The 17484-nt window shown below is 38.9% G+C and overlaps 2 protein-coding genes across 2 annotated transcripts in view; both read left to right on the forward strand.

Moving 5' to 3' along the window:
* LOC120869412 (ankyrin repeat domain-containing protein 26-like) overlaps positions 1-3121 on the forward strand; it is a 49822-nt gene extending 46701 nt beyond the window's left edge. The window contains exons 20-21 of the mRNA XM_040248730.1: positions 1787-1832; positions 2898-3121. Of these exons, the coding sequence (XP_040104664.1) occupies positions 1787-1832; positions 2898-3031 (180 nt within the window). The 3' untranslated portion in view covers positions 3032-3121. The remainder of the gene's footprint in view (positions 1-1786; positions 1833-2897) is intronic.
* The window catches only part of PTCHD3 (patched domain containing 3), a 138227-nt gene that overhangs the window by 106383 nt on the left and 14360 nt on the right, over positions 1-17484 (forward strand).

Consider the following 17484-nt stretch of genomic DNA (forward strand, 5'->3'; position numbering starts at 1 on the left):
GGTTTCTTCGAAAGCACTGCAGCTACGTTGGGTCTTAGTACTTGAGAGCCTGGAACCTGGAGGACGTGCTTTAGCTGTGCAGTCACAGCAGGCCTCCAAACACTTCATCCCAAGTCAGACACTTCCCCATGCAGGCCTAAGAGGAGGAAGCAAATGCTTGACCCTGTCCCAGGGGCAGGCTGCCTACTGTAGACCCAAGTTCACGGTGCTGTGGAAACATACATCTTTTCAAAAAGAGATTCGGAACCAAGCAAGCACTTCGTAGTTCCTTCTCCCAAACTCACCTGTTAGGTAAATCTCCTCACTTCTCATAAGGAGGGTAGGGGTATAAGTCCTCCCCTTGAAACTTCAGGCTGAGGAAATGAAGTTCAACTGCAATTTCTGACCAGATTTAGATTATAATTGAGATTACATGCATACTTTTTGTATATACCAACTGATGATGAGACCTTGGACAGAAGTATGCTAAACAGTAAACAGAGATCTGTTGTGTGTTTTAAATTTTGTCCTCAATAACCCAAAATGTGGATAATTCATTGTTGACTCATTTTAGCAAGCCAGGTTTTATCTAGAGAAAATGAACAAACATCTTTTAAGGCTGAATCTCTTCAATTTTGGCCTGCTTGATCAACTAAAGATTTCTTCAAGTTCCCTGTCCTGTGTCTAAAAAATATTTATGCTTTCTAAATTAACTATATCAATTGCTACAAATAGGAATTTTATATTGATTTTATTCTTGTTCATGCATTTAAAACACATTTACTTAGAAAGTCATGTCACGCCATAAGCATTATTGAACTATATAGCATGGTTTTACATATTCATTTTATCTATGTTATAGTTTAAAATCTATGTGTTTTTTCCCTTAATCTGAGGAAGTAGCTGGCATAGGACTCTGGACTCAGTAAGAAGGACATTGCCTCTGTTACTTCTTTTGTAGAATTAGGAACTTTGACTAAATCAGTGACTCTCATACCTTAAAAAAGGTTGTTTGGGTTTTTTGTGTTTTTTTTTTTTTTTTTTCAAAGAAAACAACCTTTCTTTGAAAAAAAAAAAAAAAACTTCTGCATGGAACCGTGTTATATAAAACAGAGCCAAGTATAGAGCCTTTTAGCTAAAGAGTGACCGAGGCACTGCAGCTGTGACTTCTCTGGTCCTCAACCCTGCAGTGACCCCTGTAGGACCTTCCTCTTCTGTGAGACATAGTTCGGAAACTAATACTTATGAGAGAATCCTTCTTGCTAAACATCTTCAGAATTGAAACTCACTGGTACATCGTTTCTTGTGTGTAATTTTCTCTCCTTTCTGTCTTTTCGTTAAATGGAGAAGTGTAAAGAAAATCACAGATGTGTTCTCCTTATTAACATTTGACTTCAGACTTCCTCCATTTGAACACGATCCTCACCTAGAAATCAAAGGTCTCAGAAGTACATATTTAGGGCAGGAGCTGTTGGCGGAGAAGATAGTAATCTTGTGGGTCATTCCTAGGATTATGGGTCATTCCTTAATTCTCTGAAATTATGTGTACTATAGACTGATATTTATTGTACTTTTTATCAGATTACTCTAAATAGCATTCCATATATATGGTTCTTTTATCTATAAACAGAATAAGTAGGAATTCATTTTCTTTTATTTATGTGATTTTTTTTTGTACTGAAGTAATCTTGAAGTTAGGTCTAGTCTCTCAAAGTATTATTTAAAAGTCGCATTTAGTAAGTTTTATGTCGTTCCTATGATAATATCTCGTTTATCTTAAACATAAATAATATTTGACTTATTTCAGATGCAGCAGGAGTTGGACAGGAGTATAACTAGAGAAATAAGAAAAGGTATGTTGCCAAAACATATGAATTAAATTTAGACATTGATTTCTGAAGTACTCTGTAAGCAGTAAATGGGATCTCTGTCCATTGTTTGGATAACAGATGCCAAGTTAAGTATTTTTTCTTATACATAGCTAATGAACAATGTGAAAGTATGAGCAGTCATAGTGAAAAATATCCTCTTCCTCATTTATTCATCATGTTCCATAGCTTGAAAAACAACCTCTAAAGGTCTATGTATTTCTTTTTATTTCTGGCTATATCCTTCTACTTCCTGCATCCCTGTAGAACTATCCGCCCACACCTGACACTATTCTCAGAAAACGTGGAGTTCATCAACTTCTCAAGTGTTGGTAGTGGTTAAGGCTAAGAAACCCAGACTCAAGCAGTCACGTTTGCGTAGCTGCCACTTGGTGGGTGACTTTAAAATTTCTGTCACTGACTTTGTCACCAGTTTATCTTTTATTCTCAGGAAAAGCTCCCAACACCGACCTGTGTAGGGTCCCACAGGTGCGCTTCCTCATCTCTGGTCCTCGTATGTGCTTCTCCCCCCTATCTCTTGTACGTTTCCCTGTCCTCAGGGAGCTACATAAATATCACTTCCACCAAGAAGCTGGCAGTATTGACACGAAGCTGGCTGTACCTTTTGAGTGTTCCTTGTGCCGTCTTTTATATCTGTCTTTGTATTTATGACTCTGTATGGAAATTGCCTGTTTGTCTATTTTTCCAGTTTGCATTTCATTTCTCAGGGTGGACTGGGTCACCTTCATCTTATAATTCCAGTGCTTGTCACTATGCGCACCTTTGCACATAGTTACTGAGTAAATGAACGAAGGATGAGAAAACTAGAAACTCTGATACTCACTCATATGTGCGACCGTGAGCAGATTATAAAATTGTAATCTTGTTTTTTATGTCATGCCATCTATAGATATATTTCATTTTTCAGAACACTAGGAAAGGTCTCAGGTTTTTGGTGGTTGTTTGGTTTTTTTTTGTTTTTTTTTTACTAATACTTAGTTAACTCAAGTATTTTAGGTAAAGAATATAATTCTTTCCTTTTCTTTCCAGTTGATGCTGAATTTGCATCTGATGCCTTTACAGTGTCTCAAGGATCTGCAGATGGGTCAAATGTGTATGATGACCAAATTTTGAAAACAAAAGCACAGTATACACAGATTTTGAAGGAAAAATATATGATTTAGAATGATAATTCGTAAAAGTTTCCCTACTGGACTGTTTCCATGACATTTCATTGTTTCCCATTAAAGATGATGAGAAAAATCTTTATTAAAGGAAAGTATTTTTGTATTACATCTGTATGATGAAAATTTATATAGCATTTTAAGTGATGTTTCTCTGTATCTAACTTACTTTTAAGTGGATTTAAAAACCAACACTGCTGAGTTTTCCATATTCTAAGCAATAGTGTAGTCATTCAGTCATGTCCGACTGTTTGCAACCCCATGGCCTGTAGCCCACCAGGCTCCTCTGTCCATGGAGTTCTTCAGGCAGGAATACTGGAGCAGGGAGCCATTCCCTCTCCAGGGGGATCTTCCAGACCCTGGGATCAAACTCAGGTCACGTGCATTGCAGGTGGATTCTTTACCATTTGAGCCTCCAGGGACACCCTTTACAAACTCAGACTGAGCCCTAATACCAGCTGTTTAAACAGCACCCAAAGAGCCAGACTTGTCATTAATATTTAGTGGTGTTGATTGATAGCTTTTTTGTATGTCCCACTTTTTATCACTATATATAAACCAAAGATTTAGATACTGATATTATGGTTACCATCAATGTTTTGATGTACTACAATTGTTTATAGGGGCATAAAACTTACTATATGTAACTTTAAACACAGATTCATAGGTCCTTCCTCATGGATAAATAAAGTTTGCCTGAGTTTTTGCCTTTTAAATGAATGAACTTAAAAAAAAAATTTTTTATTTTTAATTAGAAGATAATTACTCTACAATATTGTGATGGTTTCCGCCATACATTGACTTGAATCGGCCATAGGTATGCACATGTCCCCTCCCTCTTGAACCTCCCTCCCACATCCCTCCCCTTTCCACCCCTCTAGGTTGTCACAAAGCACCAGCTTTGAGTTCCCTGCATTATACAGCAAATTCCAAAAAGACACATGTACCCCAGTGTTCATTGCAGTACTATTTACAATAGCTACGACATGGAAGTAAACTGCTGCTGCTGCTGCTGCTGCTGCTAAGTCGTTTCTGTCGTGTCCAACTCTGTGCAACCCCATAGACGGCAGCCCACCAGGCTCCTCTGTCCCTGGGATTCTCCAGGCAAGAATACTGGAGTGGGTTGCCATGTCCTTCTCCAATGCATGAAAGTGAAAAGTGAAAGTGAAGTCACTCAGTTGTGTCCGGCTCTTAGAGACCACATGGACTGCAGTCTACCAGGCTCTCCGTCCATGGGATTTTCCAGGCAAGAGTACTGGAGTGGGTTGCCATTGCCTTCTCCGATGAAAGTAACCTAGATGACCATTAACAGATGAATGGATAAAGAAGCTGTGTATTATTCAGCTATAAGAAGGAATGCATTTGAGTCAGTTTTAATTGACTTTTGATTTACTTTTGGAGACAGTGTTAAAATTAGAGAAAGTTCCTCATGGATAAATAAGATTTGCTTAAGAATTTCACCTTTTCTTTACCTATCTACCTATCTAGCTATCTATTTTTGCTTTGCTTTAAAAAGCACCAGACAAACAAACATTTTCACAAAACTCCCTTATCTCCCATATATCCCCCTGAGGTACCATTTATCTTTCTTATATGTTATTTGTTCTACCATAAGTATCCCTCCTCACCCAAATCACCTGTTTTTTACAAGATGCCTTTTTCTCCTGCTCCCTGTCATTTATTAAGTAGTATATCAACTCCCAGTAATTGCAGTAATGCTGAAGAAGCTGAAGTTGAACAGTTCTATGAAGACCTACAAGACCTTCTAGATAATTCTAGATAATTTGGGTGTTAATACAAATACCCCAAAAAGATGTCCTTTTCAGTATAGGGGACTGGAATGCAAAAGTAGAAAGTCATGAGATGCATGGAGTAACAGGCAAATTTGGCCTTGGAGTACAAAATGAAGCAGGGCAAAGGCTAACAGTTTAACCAAGAGAATGCAGTGATCATAGCAAACACTCTCTTCCAACAACACAAGAAAAGACTCTACACATGGACATCACCAGATGGTCACTACTGAAATCAGATTGATTACATTCTTTGCAGCCATTCAGGTATGATCTAATCAAATACCTCATGATTATACAGTAGAAGTGTCAAATAGATGCAAAGGATTAGATCTGATAGACAGAGTGCCTGAAGATTATGAATGGAGGTTTGTGACATCGTACAGCCCCAAGAAAAAGAAATGCAAAAAGGCAAAATGGTTGTCTGAGGAGGCCTTACAAATAGCTGAGAAAAGACAAGAAGGTAAAGGCAAGGGAGAAAAGGAAAGATATACCTATTTGAATGCAGAGTTCCAAAGAATAGCAAGGAGAGATAAGAAAGACTTCCTCAGCGATCAATGCAAAGAAATAGAAGAAAAGAATAGAATGGGAAAGAATACAGATCTCTCAAGAAAATTAGAGATATAAAAGGAACATCTCATGCAAAGATGGGCACAATAAAGGACAGAAATGGTATGGACCTAAGAGAAGCAGAAGATACTAAGAAGAGGTGGCAAGAACACACAGAAGAACTATACAAAAAAGATCTTCATGACCAAGATAAGCATGATAGTGTGATTACTCACCTAGAGCTAGACATCCTGGATGTGAAATCAAGTGGGCCTTAGGAAGCATCAATATGAACAAAACTAGTGGAGGTGATGGAATTGCGGTTGAACTATTTCAAATCCTAACAGATGATGCTGTGAAAGTGCTGCACTCAATACACCAGCAAATTTGGACAACTCGGCAGTGGCCACAGGACTGGAAAAGGTCAGTTTTCATTCCAATCCCAGTGAAAGGCAATGCCAAAGAATGTTCAAACTAATGCACAGTTGCACTCATCTCACATGCTAGCAAGTAATGCTCAAAATTCTCCAAGCCAGGCTTCAACAGTACTTGAACCATGAACTTCCAGATATTCAAGCTGGATTTAGAAAAGGCAGGAACCAGAGATCAAATTGCCAACATCCATTGGATTATCGAAAAAGCAAGCAAGTTCCAGAAATACATCTACTTCTGCTTTATTACCTACGCCAAAGCCTTTGACTGTGGGAATCACAACAAACTGTGGAAAATTTCTAAAGAGATGGGAATACCAGTCCACTTGACCTACCTCCTAAAAATCTGTATGCAGGTCAAGAAGCAACAATTAGAACTGGATGTGGAACAACAGACTGCTTCCAAATCAGGAAAAGAGTATGTCAAGGCTGTATATTAGCACCATGCAAATTTAACTTATATACAGAGTACATCATGTGAAATGCCAGGCTGGATGAAGCACAAGCTGGAATCAAGATTGCCGGGAGAAATATCAATAATCTCAGGTATGCAGATGACACCACCCTTATGGCAGAAAATGAAGAAAAACTAAAGAGCCTCTTGATGAAAGTGAAAAAGGAGAGTGAAAATATTGGCTTAAAACTCAACATTCAGAAAACTAAGATCACAACATCTGGTCCCATCACTTCATGGCAAATAAACGGGGAAACAATGGAAACAGTAAGAGACTTTATCTTTGGGGCTCCAAAATCTCTGTAGATGTTGCCTGCAGCCATAAAATTAAAAGATGTTTACTCCTTGGAAGAAAAGCTAGATGTTTACTCCTTGGAAGAAAAGCTAGTTATCATATTAAAAAGCAGAGAGATTACTTTGCCAGCAAAGGGCCATCTAGTCAAAGCTATGGTTTTTCCAGTAGTCATGTATGGATGTGAGAGTTGAACTATAAAGAAAGCTGCTACTGCTAAGTCACTTCAGTCGTGTCCAATTCTGTGCGACCCCACAGACGGCAGCCCATCAGGCTCCCCTGTCCCTGGGATTCTCCAGGCAAGAACACTGGAGTGGGTTGCCATTTCCTTCTCCTATGCATGAAAGTGAAAAGTGAAAGTGAGTTCGCTCAGTTGTCTCCGACTCTTCACGATCCCATGGACTGCAGCCTTCCAGGCTCCTCCATCCATGGGATTTTCCAGGCAAGAGTCTTGGAGTGGGGTGCCATCGTCTTCTCCAAAGAAAGCTGAGCACCAAAGAATTGAAGCTTTTGAACTGTGGTGTTGGAGAAGACTCTTGAGAGTCCCTTGGACAGCAAGGAGATCCAACCAGTCCATTCTGAAGGAAATCAGCCCTGAATATTCATTGGAAGGACTGATGCTGAAGCTGAAACTCCTAATACTTTGGCCACACAATGTGCAGAACTTACTCATTGGAAAAGACCTTGATGCTGGAAAAGATTGAAGGCAGGAGGAGAAGGGAATGACCGAGGATGAGATGGTTGGATGGCATCACTGACTCAATGAACATGAGTTTGAGTAAGCTCCAGGAGTTGGTGATGGACAGGGTGGCCTGGCATGCTGCAGCCCATGGGGTCACAAAGAGTCTGACAGGACTGAGCGACTGAACTGAACTGACTGATGTCAACTCCCAGTTGTAGTCACCCCTTCCAGTCACATTTTCTTTGTGAACCTCTGCATGTTATTGTTATTGTTACCTTGCTCAGTCATGTCCAACTCTTTGCAACCCCATGGATTGCAACACACCCTGCTTCCCTGTCCTTCACCATGTCCTGGAGTTTGCTCAACTCACAGCCATCAAGTTGAAGATGCTGTCTAACCATCTCATCCTCTGATGCTCCCTTCTCCTTTGTCCCTCAGTCTTTTGCAGCATCAGGGTCTTTTCCAGTAAGTAGGCTCTTCACATCAAGTGTCCAAAGTATTAGAGCTTCAGCATCAGTCGTTCCAATGAATATTCAGGGTTGATTTCTTTTAAGATTGACTGGTTCATTCTCGTTGCTGTCCAAGGGACTCTCAAGAGTCTTCTCCAGCACCACAGTATAAAAGCATCAATTCTTCAGCACTCACTCTAGTTTATAGTCCAACTCTCACATATGTACATGACTCCTAGAAAGCCTGAATATTTTGGAGAGTAATCTCTTGTCAGTTGCATCATTTGGAAATATTGTCCCCCTTTCTGTTGATTGTCTTCTGTCTTGTTTATGATATCTTGTGCAAAAGCCTTTAAGTTTAATGAGGTCCTAATTTGCTTATTTTTGTTTTCATATTCCTTACTCTTAAGAGGTGGGTCAAAAAAGATGTTGCTGTGGTTTGTGGCAGAGAGTGTTCTGCCTATGTTCTCCTCTGAGAATTTTATAGTGTCTGTCCTTACATTTAGGTCTTTAATCCATTTAGAGTTTATTTTTGTGGATGGTGTTAGGGAGTGTTCTGATTTCATTCTTATACATGTAGCTGTCCAGCTTTCTCATCTCAGCTTATTGAGGAGGCTGCCTTTTCTCCATTGCATCATCTTGCCTCCTTTGTCCTAGATTAATTGACCATAGGTGTGTGGGTTTCTTTCCGAACTTTCTATCCTGTTCTACTGAACTATGCCATATATTTTGGGTTTTGTGTCAGTATCAGTGTTTTGATTACTGTAGCCTGTAGTATAGTCTGAACTTAGGGAGCCTGATTCTGTCAGCTCCTGCTTTTCTTTCTCAAGATTGCTTTGGCTCTTCAGGATGTTTTGTATTTCCATACACATTGTAAAATTTTTTGTTCTAGTTCTGTGAAAAAATGCCATTGGTAATTTGATAGAAATTGCATTGAATCTGTAGATTGCTTTGGGTAGTATAGTTATTTTGATACCAGGAAACAGTTTATTCAGAGTGGTTCTAGGAATGTGGTGGCCACCTTGATATTCATTAAATCAGATCTGATTTTCCCAGCCTATGGCTCTTTGTGTCCTGCAGAAGGCGCCAAATGACTGGCCAGAGCTCTGATGCACGGGCTTGTCTTTGGAAAATATGAAATGTAATTATAAAAGGCCAGCATCTTAAACAAAGCATTCAATGGTCTGTCTGAAACCCTTTCTTTTGCTTCATTTTAGCGTGACATGGGTCAAAATGAGAAGCAGACAGGAAAATGTTTGCCTCGCCTGGCATGAGGTAATATTGTAAAATATGAAAATGTAAGTCAAACACAGAGACAACCCAAACCGCTCCTAAACACAGAGCTGGTGTGAGGGTGGGAGTGTGTACTCTGTCTTCTGAGAAACATTATACAGTAAGAATGGAAATTATGAAACATACTTCAAAATAAAAAGGTAAAGAGAAAATATTGTACAAAAACCTATAAAAAGAATAAAAAGTTGGAGATGAAAAAGAGAGGAAAGCTCAAGGGTGCATGAGACCAGGGAATGTGTACTGACATGGGACCTCTACGAGGTAAGATCCTATTCCTCTATTTCTTGCAGTTCTAATAATAATTGAATTTCAGATGAATATCATACAAACAGAGGACAAGAAAAATACACCAAGTCATCTGAAACCAATTCAATGGAATTCTTTATTTCAAAGGACTCTATATAATTGTTATATATTATATTTTACATATATCTTACATACTGCATTTTATATATTATATGTCTATGTATATAAATGACAATGTCATATGGTAAGTTTTGAATTCTCAGTGATACCAAAGAGAGTGTTGCAGGAATTTAGGAGGAAGTTGCATGGATGTGCACTAGTGTGGTCAGGAGAGGACAACTCTGGGAGGGGCTGGGACATGGCTTGGGCCCTGATTGATGGGGAGTGAACAAGATATTTGAGATGAATGAACAGAATTTGCTTCCTATGACAGTTGTTAACCAAGGACATTATGAACATCCATAAACCTACACAAAAGATAGCAGAGTGGCAAAGCATGACCAGGGATTAAAAGAAGAATCTTGCTAACTACCTTCAGAGTAGTTATAAAGGATGAGAAGCCAGAAGTTTCTGGTTCAGCAACATATCTCCTTGTTTTTTCAGTGTTCTGGAGCTAATTGTACCATTTTTATAAAAATTTAATAAGTTGGTAAATGATAGGAAAACTTGACATGATATATTTATTGTGTATATATACATATATGTATATAGTATTGTATATATATTCTGCTTTTCACAGATCCATATTTACATCATCCAGCTGCTTTAAAAAGTTAAAATTACGGTCATAAGACACACGAAGGGTGTAGACAATTAGCATTTTAAGAAGAGAATCAGAATTCTGGAAATAAAAGCAAAAATAAACAAATAGGATCTAATTAAAACTAAAAGCTTCTGCACAACAAAGGAAAATATAAGCAAGGTGAAAAGACAGCCTTCTGAATGGGAGAAAATAATAGCAAATGAAGCAACTGACAAAGAACTAATCTCAAAAATATACAAGCAACTTATGCAGCTCAACTCCAGAAAAATTAATGACCCAATCAAAAAAATGGGCCAAAGAACTAAATAGACATTTCTCCAAAGAAGACATATGGATGGCTAACTAACATATGAAAAGATGCTCAACATCACTCGTTATTAGAGAAATGCAAATCAAGACCACAATGAGGTACCACTTCACACCAGTCAGAATGGCTGCGATCCAAAAGTCTACAAGCAATAAATGCTGGAGAGACTGTGGAGAAAAGGGAACCCTCTTACACTGTTGGTGGGAATGCAAACTAGTACAGCCACTATGGAGAACAGTGTGGAGATTCCTTAAAAAACTGGAAATAGAACTGCCTTATGAGCCAGCAATCCCACTGCTGGGCATACACACTGAGGAAACCAGAATAGAAAGAGACACATGTACCCCAATGTTCATCGCAGCACTGTTTATAATAGCCAGGACATGGAAACAACCTAGATGTCCATCAGCAGGTGAATGGATAAGAAAGCTATGGAACATATACACAATGGAGTATTACTCAGCCATTAAAAAGAATAATTTGAATCAGTTCTAATGAGATGGATGAAACTGGAGCCGATTATATAGAGTGATGTAAGCCAGAAAGAAAAACACCAATACAGTATACTAACACATATATATGGAATTTAGAAAGATGGCAATGATGACCCTGTATGCGAGACAGCAAAAGAGACACAGATGTATAGAGCGGACTTTTGGACTCTGAGGGAAAGGGAGAGGGTGGGATGATTTGGGAGAATGGCATTGAAACATGTATACTATCATGTAAGAAACGAATCGCCAGTCTAGGTTCGATGCAGGATACAGGATGCTTGGGGCTGGTGCACGAGGATGACCCAGAGAGATGGTATGGGGAGGAAGGTGGGAGGGGGGTTCATGTTTGGGAACTCATGTACACCCGTGGTGGATTCATGTCAATGTATGGCAAAACCAATAGAGTATTGTAAAGTAAAATAAAGTAAAAATAAAAATTTTAAAACAGTAAAAAAAAAAAAGAAGAAGAAGAGAATCAGGACTATTTGAAACCAAAGGAGGAACATTAGTCTAATTAAAAGTTACTTCTTATTTAATAAAAAGAGCTGTATTCCTCAAGACTTATGCTTAGACATATTATTATTATTAACTATAGTTTGCCTATCTCATTACATGAAAGAAATTTTAATCTAGCTACTTTGTTTTCCTCACCCCACTCTCCTTCCCCAACCCTTCTACAAAGCATTAAAGATAAAATATTTAAGCTGAATTTGTCCAGGAGTTTTCACTGAGCATGTAGAGTATCCTGCTCATGGCCTCGCTGTGTGGTGTTTATTTCCTGGCCCTTTACTGGCATGTTTCCCTGAACCTTAACATCTAGAACTCATGACCTGAAGTGCTGAGAGCTCTCCCCCTTCACCTGTAACCAAACCATTTGATTTCTGCTCTCCTGTCTTCCCATAAATGGGAGTTTGGGAGGATAATTTCCCAGGAAACCTCCAGTGGTTTTAGGATCAAAAACTAGTTTTGATGCATTATCTTATTTCTTCCAGCTGTTTTGATTTCTGTTCTCCTCAGTTTGCAGAGGCTTATAAAAATGCATCGGAAAAAAAAATGCATCGGTTATTTTGCAGCTTCACAGGTGAGAACACAGGCTTCCCAAAGGCCAAGGCAGTTCTGGTTGAGGCTGGACCAGTCATCCATGTGATTGGCCTCTGGCTCTCACCAGCACTCTTGTTCTGGGTAGAGTGAAGGCGGTGTGCAGAATGAAGGTACAGGCAGACACACTTCATTGTTCCTGTGTTCCAAGAACAGAGATGCTCCACCAGCTTGCTCTCCAACCTTCTTTCCCAGCAGATATGACTGATTTGTTTGAGTTCTGAGCTGCAGTCAGAGTGGAGAGTGTAACTGGATCTCTATGCTAACCAAAATGTTCAGCACTGTTGCATAGCATATTGACTGATTTCTGACTTGAAGTCCTAGAGTCTTCCTGGAGGAAAGGCTATCAGGGACTTGTTCTTGTGTTTTGTCAGTGGTGGTGTCTTAGATCATATGCCTGCGATGTTCCAAAATGTGACCCAAGTCGGGGGACCCGGCCCTCTTTCCATGTAGTGAACAGTTTCAGGGACATCTCTCCCTAGAAGTGGTACTTGAACTGTGTTTTCTCATCTTCATCATGATAATGTAGCCAACTCTTTGTGCTTGGCAATGAAAAGATGGACAATTCAAACCAGATGATTACAATCCACGTGGCTCTGGATGTAATAAAAAGCAGTCATTTGATGAGACACAGTCTCTTTCTCACACACACATACCACTCATATATGTTTGGATTTTAATTGTACTCTGCCTCTAATCATAGTCCTCTCTTGACTTGGCCTACACCGTCAAGGACCATGGGGCCCAGAAAGACAGCTAGGGAGGCACCAAACTGACCATCCACTGGTGGTTATTTGAGAGCTGATCATAAGGCTTCAAGTTCATGGCTGCAGTGGGTGTTGCCCCCACATCAGTAGCACAGACACCTTCCTGTTGTACCAAAACGTCCATCTAAAAATGGATAATGTGAGTAGGAAGGCTGGAGCAAAGAGTATAACAGCCCTAGCAGGTAACAGTCCATGAAAACCAACCAATCTCAGGTCCCCTGAAAACTAGAGAGGCCTGTAGTTGTCATGAACAGGTCAGGCTACATATGAACTCACAGGAGACTCAGTTTGGAGCTCTGGGGACCGGAGCAGAGGACTTAAAGTCTCTCTATACAACTGTGTATTCTTTAGGAGAAAAGATTGGGGTGGGGGAGCAAACTGGTTTCAGAAATTCTATGATAAAGAAAGTGAAACAGCTTTCTTTAGATTTTAATATTCTAGTTTGATTGTAAATCTCTAAGAGGGGGAAATAAAAAGGAGCTTTTCCTAAACGTTTTTCAGGTGGGTAAGCCTTCACATTTGGGCCCCCACATGCTTAGTGCTATGTGAATACTTTGTTACATCAGTACATGGATTAAAAAGAAATCAAAGATCTCCAGCCTGCCTGTGCCCACTTTCCAGAGGTTGCTCGGCCAAGGGCTGAGAGGTGGTGAGCAGTCCCAGTGGGGTGGAGGGTCTCGCTTTCTACAAAGACCTCTCCATAAAGGTGAGACCTGCCTCTCTCCCTCTGTTTACTGTGATGAGTTTCTCCAGGACCCACAGATTTCTCAGGGGCCAGACAGAGTGCTGTTTTTGAGAAAATAATGAGTCTATTCATTTAGTATTAAATCTTTTTGCAACTCAGATGATTTCTAATACTTTGCTTTCATGAAAATTGATGGACAGCCTAATTGAGCCTCAGAAATTAGATCATTAAAAATCATGTTGAGGATAAATCACCCTATCAGAGGAAGCTCGGTAATGGACATTGCTATGATAGAGTTCATTTCATTTTCATGTTCATTTTCATAAAAAAGATTTCATGGTGTGTACTATAACTGTAACAACAATAAATGTAAAATGAGAATAATGTTGGTGAGGACTGAAGTCTATTTTAAGAAATAGATGCATCTTAATTTAGTAAGTCTAATAAAAAGTGGTTTTTCCAATAAAATTGCACTTTTTATATTTAATCAGTTTAGTCATGCAATCATGTCAGACTCTTTGTAACCCCTTGGACTGCAGCACGCCAGGCCTCCCTGTAAATCACCAACTTCCAGAATTTAGTCAAACTCATGTCCATTGAGTCGGTGATGCCATCCAACCGTCTCATCCTCTGTCATCCCCTTCTCTTCCTGCCTTCAATCTTTCCCAGCATCAGGGTCTTCTCAAATGAGTCAGCTCTCCATTGGAGTTTCAGGTTCAATATCAGTCCTTCCAATGAATATTCAGGACTAATTCCCTGTAAGATGGACTGATTGGATCTCCTTGCAGTCCAAGGGACTCTCAAGAGCCTTCTCCGACACCATAGTTCAAAAGCATCAATTCTTCGGCACCCAGCTTTCTTTATAGTCCAACTCTCACATCCATACATGACCACTGGAAAAACCATAGCCTTGACTAGACAGACGTTTGTTGGCAAAGTAATATCTCTGCTTTTTAATATGCTGTTTAGGTTGGTCATAACGTTTCTTCCAAGGAGCAAGTGTCTTTTAATCTCATGGGTGTAGTCACCATCTGCAATGATTTTGGAGCCCAAAAAAATAGTCTGACACTGTTTCCACTGTTTCCCCATCTACTTGCCATGAAGTGATGGGACCAGATGCCATGATCTTAGTTTTCTGAATGTTGAGCTTTACACCAACTTTTCACTCTCCTCTTTCACTTTCATTAAGAGGCTCTTTAGTTTTTCTTCATTTTCTGCCATAAGAGTGGTATCCTCTGCATATCTAAGGTTATTGATATTTCTCCCAGCAGTCTTGGTTTCAGCTTGTGCTTCATCAAGCCCAGTACTTCTCTTCATGTGCTCTCATATAAGTTAAATAAGCAAGGTGACAATATACAGCCTTGATGTACTCCTTTTCCTATTTGGAACCAATCTGCTATTCCATGTCCAGTTCTAACTGTTGCTTCCTGACCTGCATACAGATTTCTCAAGAGGCAGGTCAGGTGGTCTGGTTTCCCATCTCTTTAAGAATTTTCCACAGTTTGTGATGATCCACACAGTCAAAGGCTATGGCATAGTCAATAAAGCAGAAATAGATATTTTTCTGGAACTTGCTTCCTTTTTCGATGATCCAGTGGATGTTGGCAATTTGATGTCTGGCTCCTCTGCCTTTTCTAAATCCAGCTTGAACATATGGAAGTTCATGGTTCACATTCTGTTGAAGGCTGGCTTGGAGAATTTTGAGCTTTACTTCGCTAGCATGTGAGACGAGTGCAATTGTGCAGTAGTTTGAGCATTCTTTGTCATTGCTTTTCTTTGGGATTGGAATGAAAACTGACCTTTTCCAGTCCTGAGTTTTCCAAATTTGCTGGTACATTGAGTGCAGCACTTTCACATCATCATCTTTTAGGATTTGAAAGAGCTCAACTGGAATTCCATCAACTCCATTAGCTTTGGTCATAATGATGCTTCCTAAGGCCCACTTGACTTCACATTCCAGGATGCCTGGCTCTAGGTGAGTGATCACACCATCATGATTATCTGGGTTATGAGGATCTTTTTTGTACAGTTCTTCTGTGTATTCTTGCTACCTCTTTTTAATATCTTCTTCTGTTAGGTCCATACCATTTCCATCCTTTATTGTGCCCATCTTTGTATGAAATATTCCCTTGCTATCTCTAATTTTTTCGAAGAGATCTAGTCTTTCCCATTCTATTGTTTCCCTCTATTTCTTTACACTGATTGCTGAGGAAGGCTTTCTTATTTCTCCTTGCTATTCTTTGGAACTCTGCATTCAAATGGGTATGTTTTTTGTTTTCTCTTCTTTTCACTTCTCTTCTTTTCACAGCTATTTGTAAGGCTTCTTCAGACAGCCATTTTGCTTTTTTGCATTTCTTTTTCTTGGGCATGGTCTTGATCCCTGTCTCCTGTACAGTGTCACAAACCTCTGTCCATAGTTCTTCAGGTACTCTGTCTATCAGGTCTAATCCCTTCAATCTATTTCTCAATTCCACTTATAATCATAAGGGATTTGATTTAGGTCATACCTGAATGGTCTAGTGGTTTTCCTACTTTCTTCAATTTAAATTTGCAATAAGGAGTTCACGATCTGAGCCACAGTCAGGTCCCAGTCTTGTTTTTGCTGACTCTATATAGCAAAAGCTCTACTGGCAAAGACTAATTGCCCAGAGAATGCAGTGGTCATAGCAAACACCCTTTTCCAACAACACAAGAGAAGACTCTACACATGGACATCACATCTTTGAATATCACCAATGAAAGTGGGCATCCTTATCTTGTTCCTGATCTTAGACAGAAAGCTTTCTCTTTTTTCACCATTAAGTATAACATTAGCCTTGCAGTTTTCATAATTGCCTTTATAGTTTTGAGGAACTTTCCTTCCATTCCTTGTTTTTGAGAGTTTTTATCATGAAAAGACATTGAGTTTTGTCAAGTGCCTTGTCTGTTCCTTTTGAGAGATTCGTATGGTTTTTATCCTTTGTTCTGTTAGTGTGCTGTATTACATTGATTGATGCTCTCATGTTGAACCACTCTTCCGTTCCTGGGGTAAATCCCATATGGTCATGACGTATACTCCTTTTAATATGCTTATTGAATTGTGTTTGCTAGAATTCTGTTGAGGATTTTTGTATCTATATTAATAAGAGGTATTATCTGTAGCTTCCTTCTGATGTCTTAGTCTGGCATTGCTATCAGTGTAATCATGGCCTCGTCAAAAGAGTTAGGAAGTGTTCCCTTCCTTTCAGTTTTTTGGAAGGGTTTGAAAAGAATTGGTGTTAATTCTTCTTTACATATTTGACAAAATTCACTAGTGAAGCCATCAATCCTGGACTTTATTTTGAAGGTGGGGGGAGGTTTTTGACTATGGATCAATCCTTTTACTTGTTACATGTTCTACTGAGAGTTTCATCTTGAGTCAGTGTATGTCTTTGTGTATTTATAGGAATTTGTGTATTTTATCTATGTTATCCAATTTCTTGGCATAGGTTGGTAATCTCTTAAATCCTTTCTATTTCTGTAAATTCAGTAGGGAAATCCCCATTCATCATGTCTGATTTAGTTATTTGCATCTTTTTTCCCCTTTATCACTCTAGATAAACGTCTTTCAATTTTGTTGATTTTTTAGATAACCAACTTTTGGCTTTGTTGGTTTTCTCTATTGTTTTTCTATTCTCAATTTTATTTATCACTGTTCTTGTTTTATTCCTTCCATTAGTTTTGTGTTTGGCCTCCTCTTCTTTTTCTTGTTCCACAAGGTGTCTAAATCCACAAGGTGGTTTGAGATTTTTTCTGTTTTTTATAATGTAGTATAAATTTACCTCTGGGCACTGGTGTCACTACATCTCATAAGTTTTATGGTATTTTGTATGTTTTCCTTTTCCTTATAGATTATCTGCCTAGATGTTTTATCCATTATTGAAAGTGATGTTTTGAATTTCCCAACTATTATTGAAGAGCTATATATTTCTCTCTATAATATTGTTAATATTTGCTTCTTATATATTGGGTCTCTGTTATGAAGTCCATTTATGTTTATAATTGTTATATCTACTTGATTAATTGGCCCTTTTATAAATATATAATGCCCTTATGTCTCAAAACTTCTAACAGTTTTTAAAATAGTTTATGTTGTCTGTTATCAATACAGGTACTCCTAGTCTCTTTTGGTTAC

This window comes from Oryx dammah, unplaced genomic scaffold, assembly GCF_014754425.2.
Source record: "Oryx dammah isolate SB20612 unplaced genomic scaffold, SCBI_Odam_1.1 HiC_scaffold_10, whole genome shotgun sequence".
Taxonomy (NCBI): domain Eukaryota; kingdom Metazoa; phylum Chordata; class Mammalia; order Artiodactyla; family Bovidae; genus Oryx; species Oryx dammah.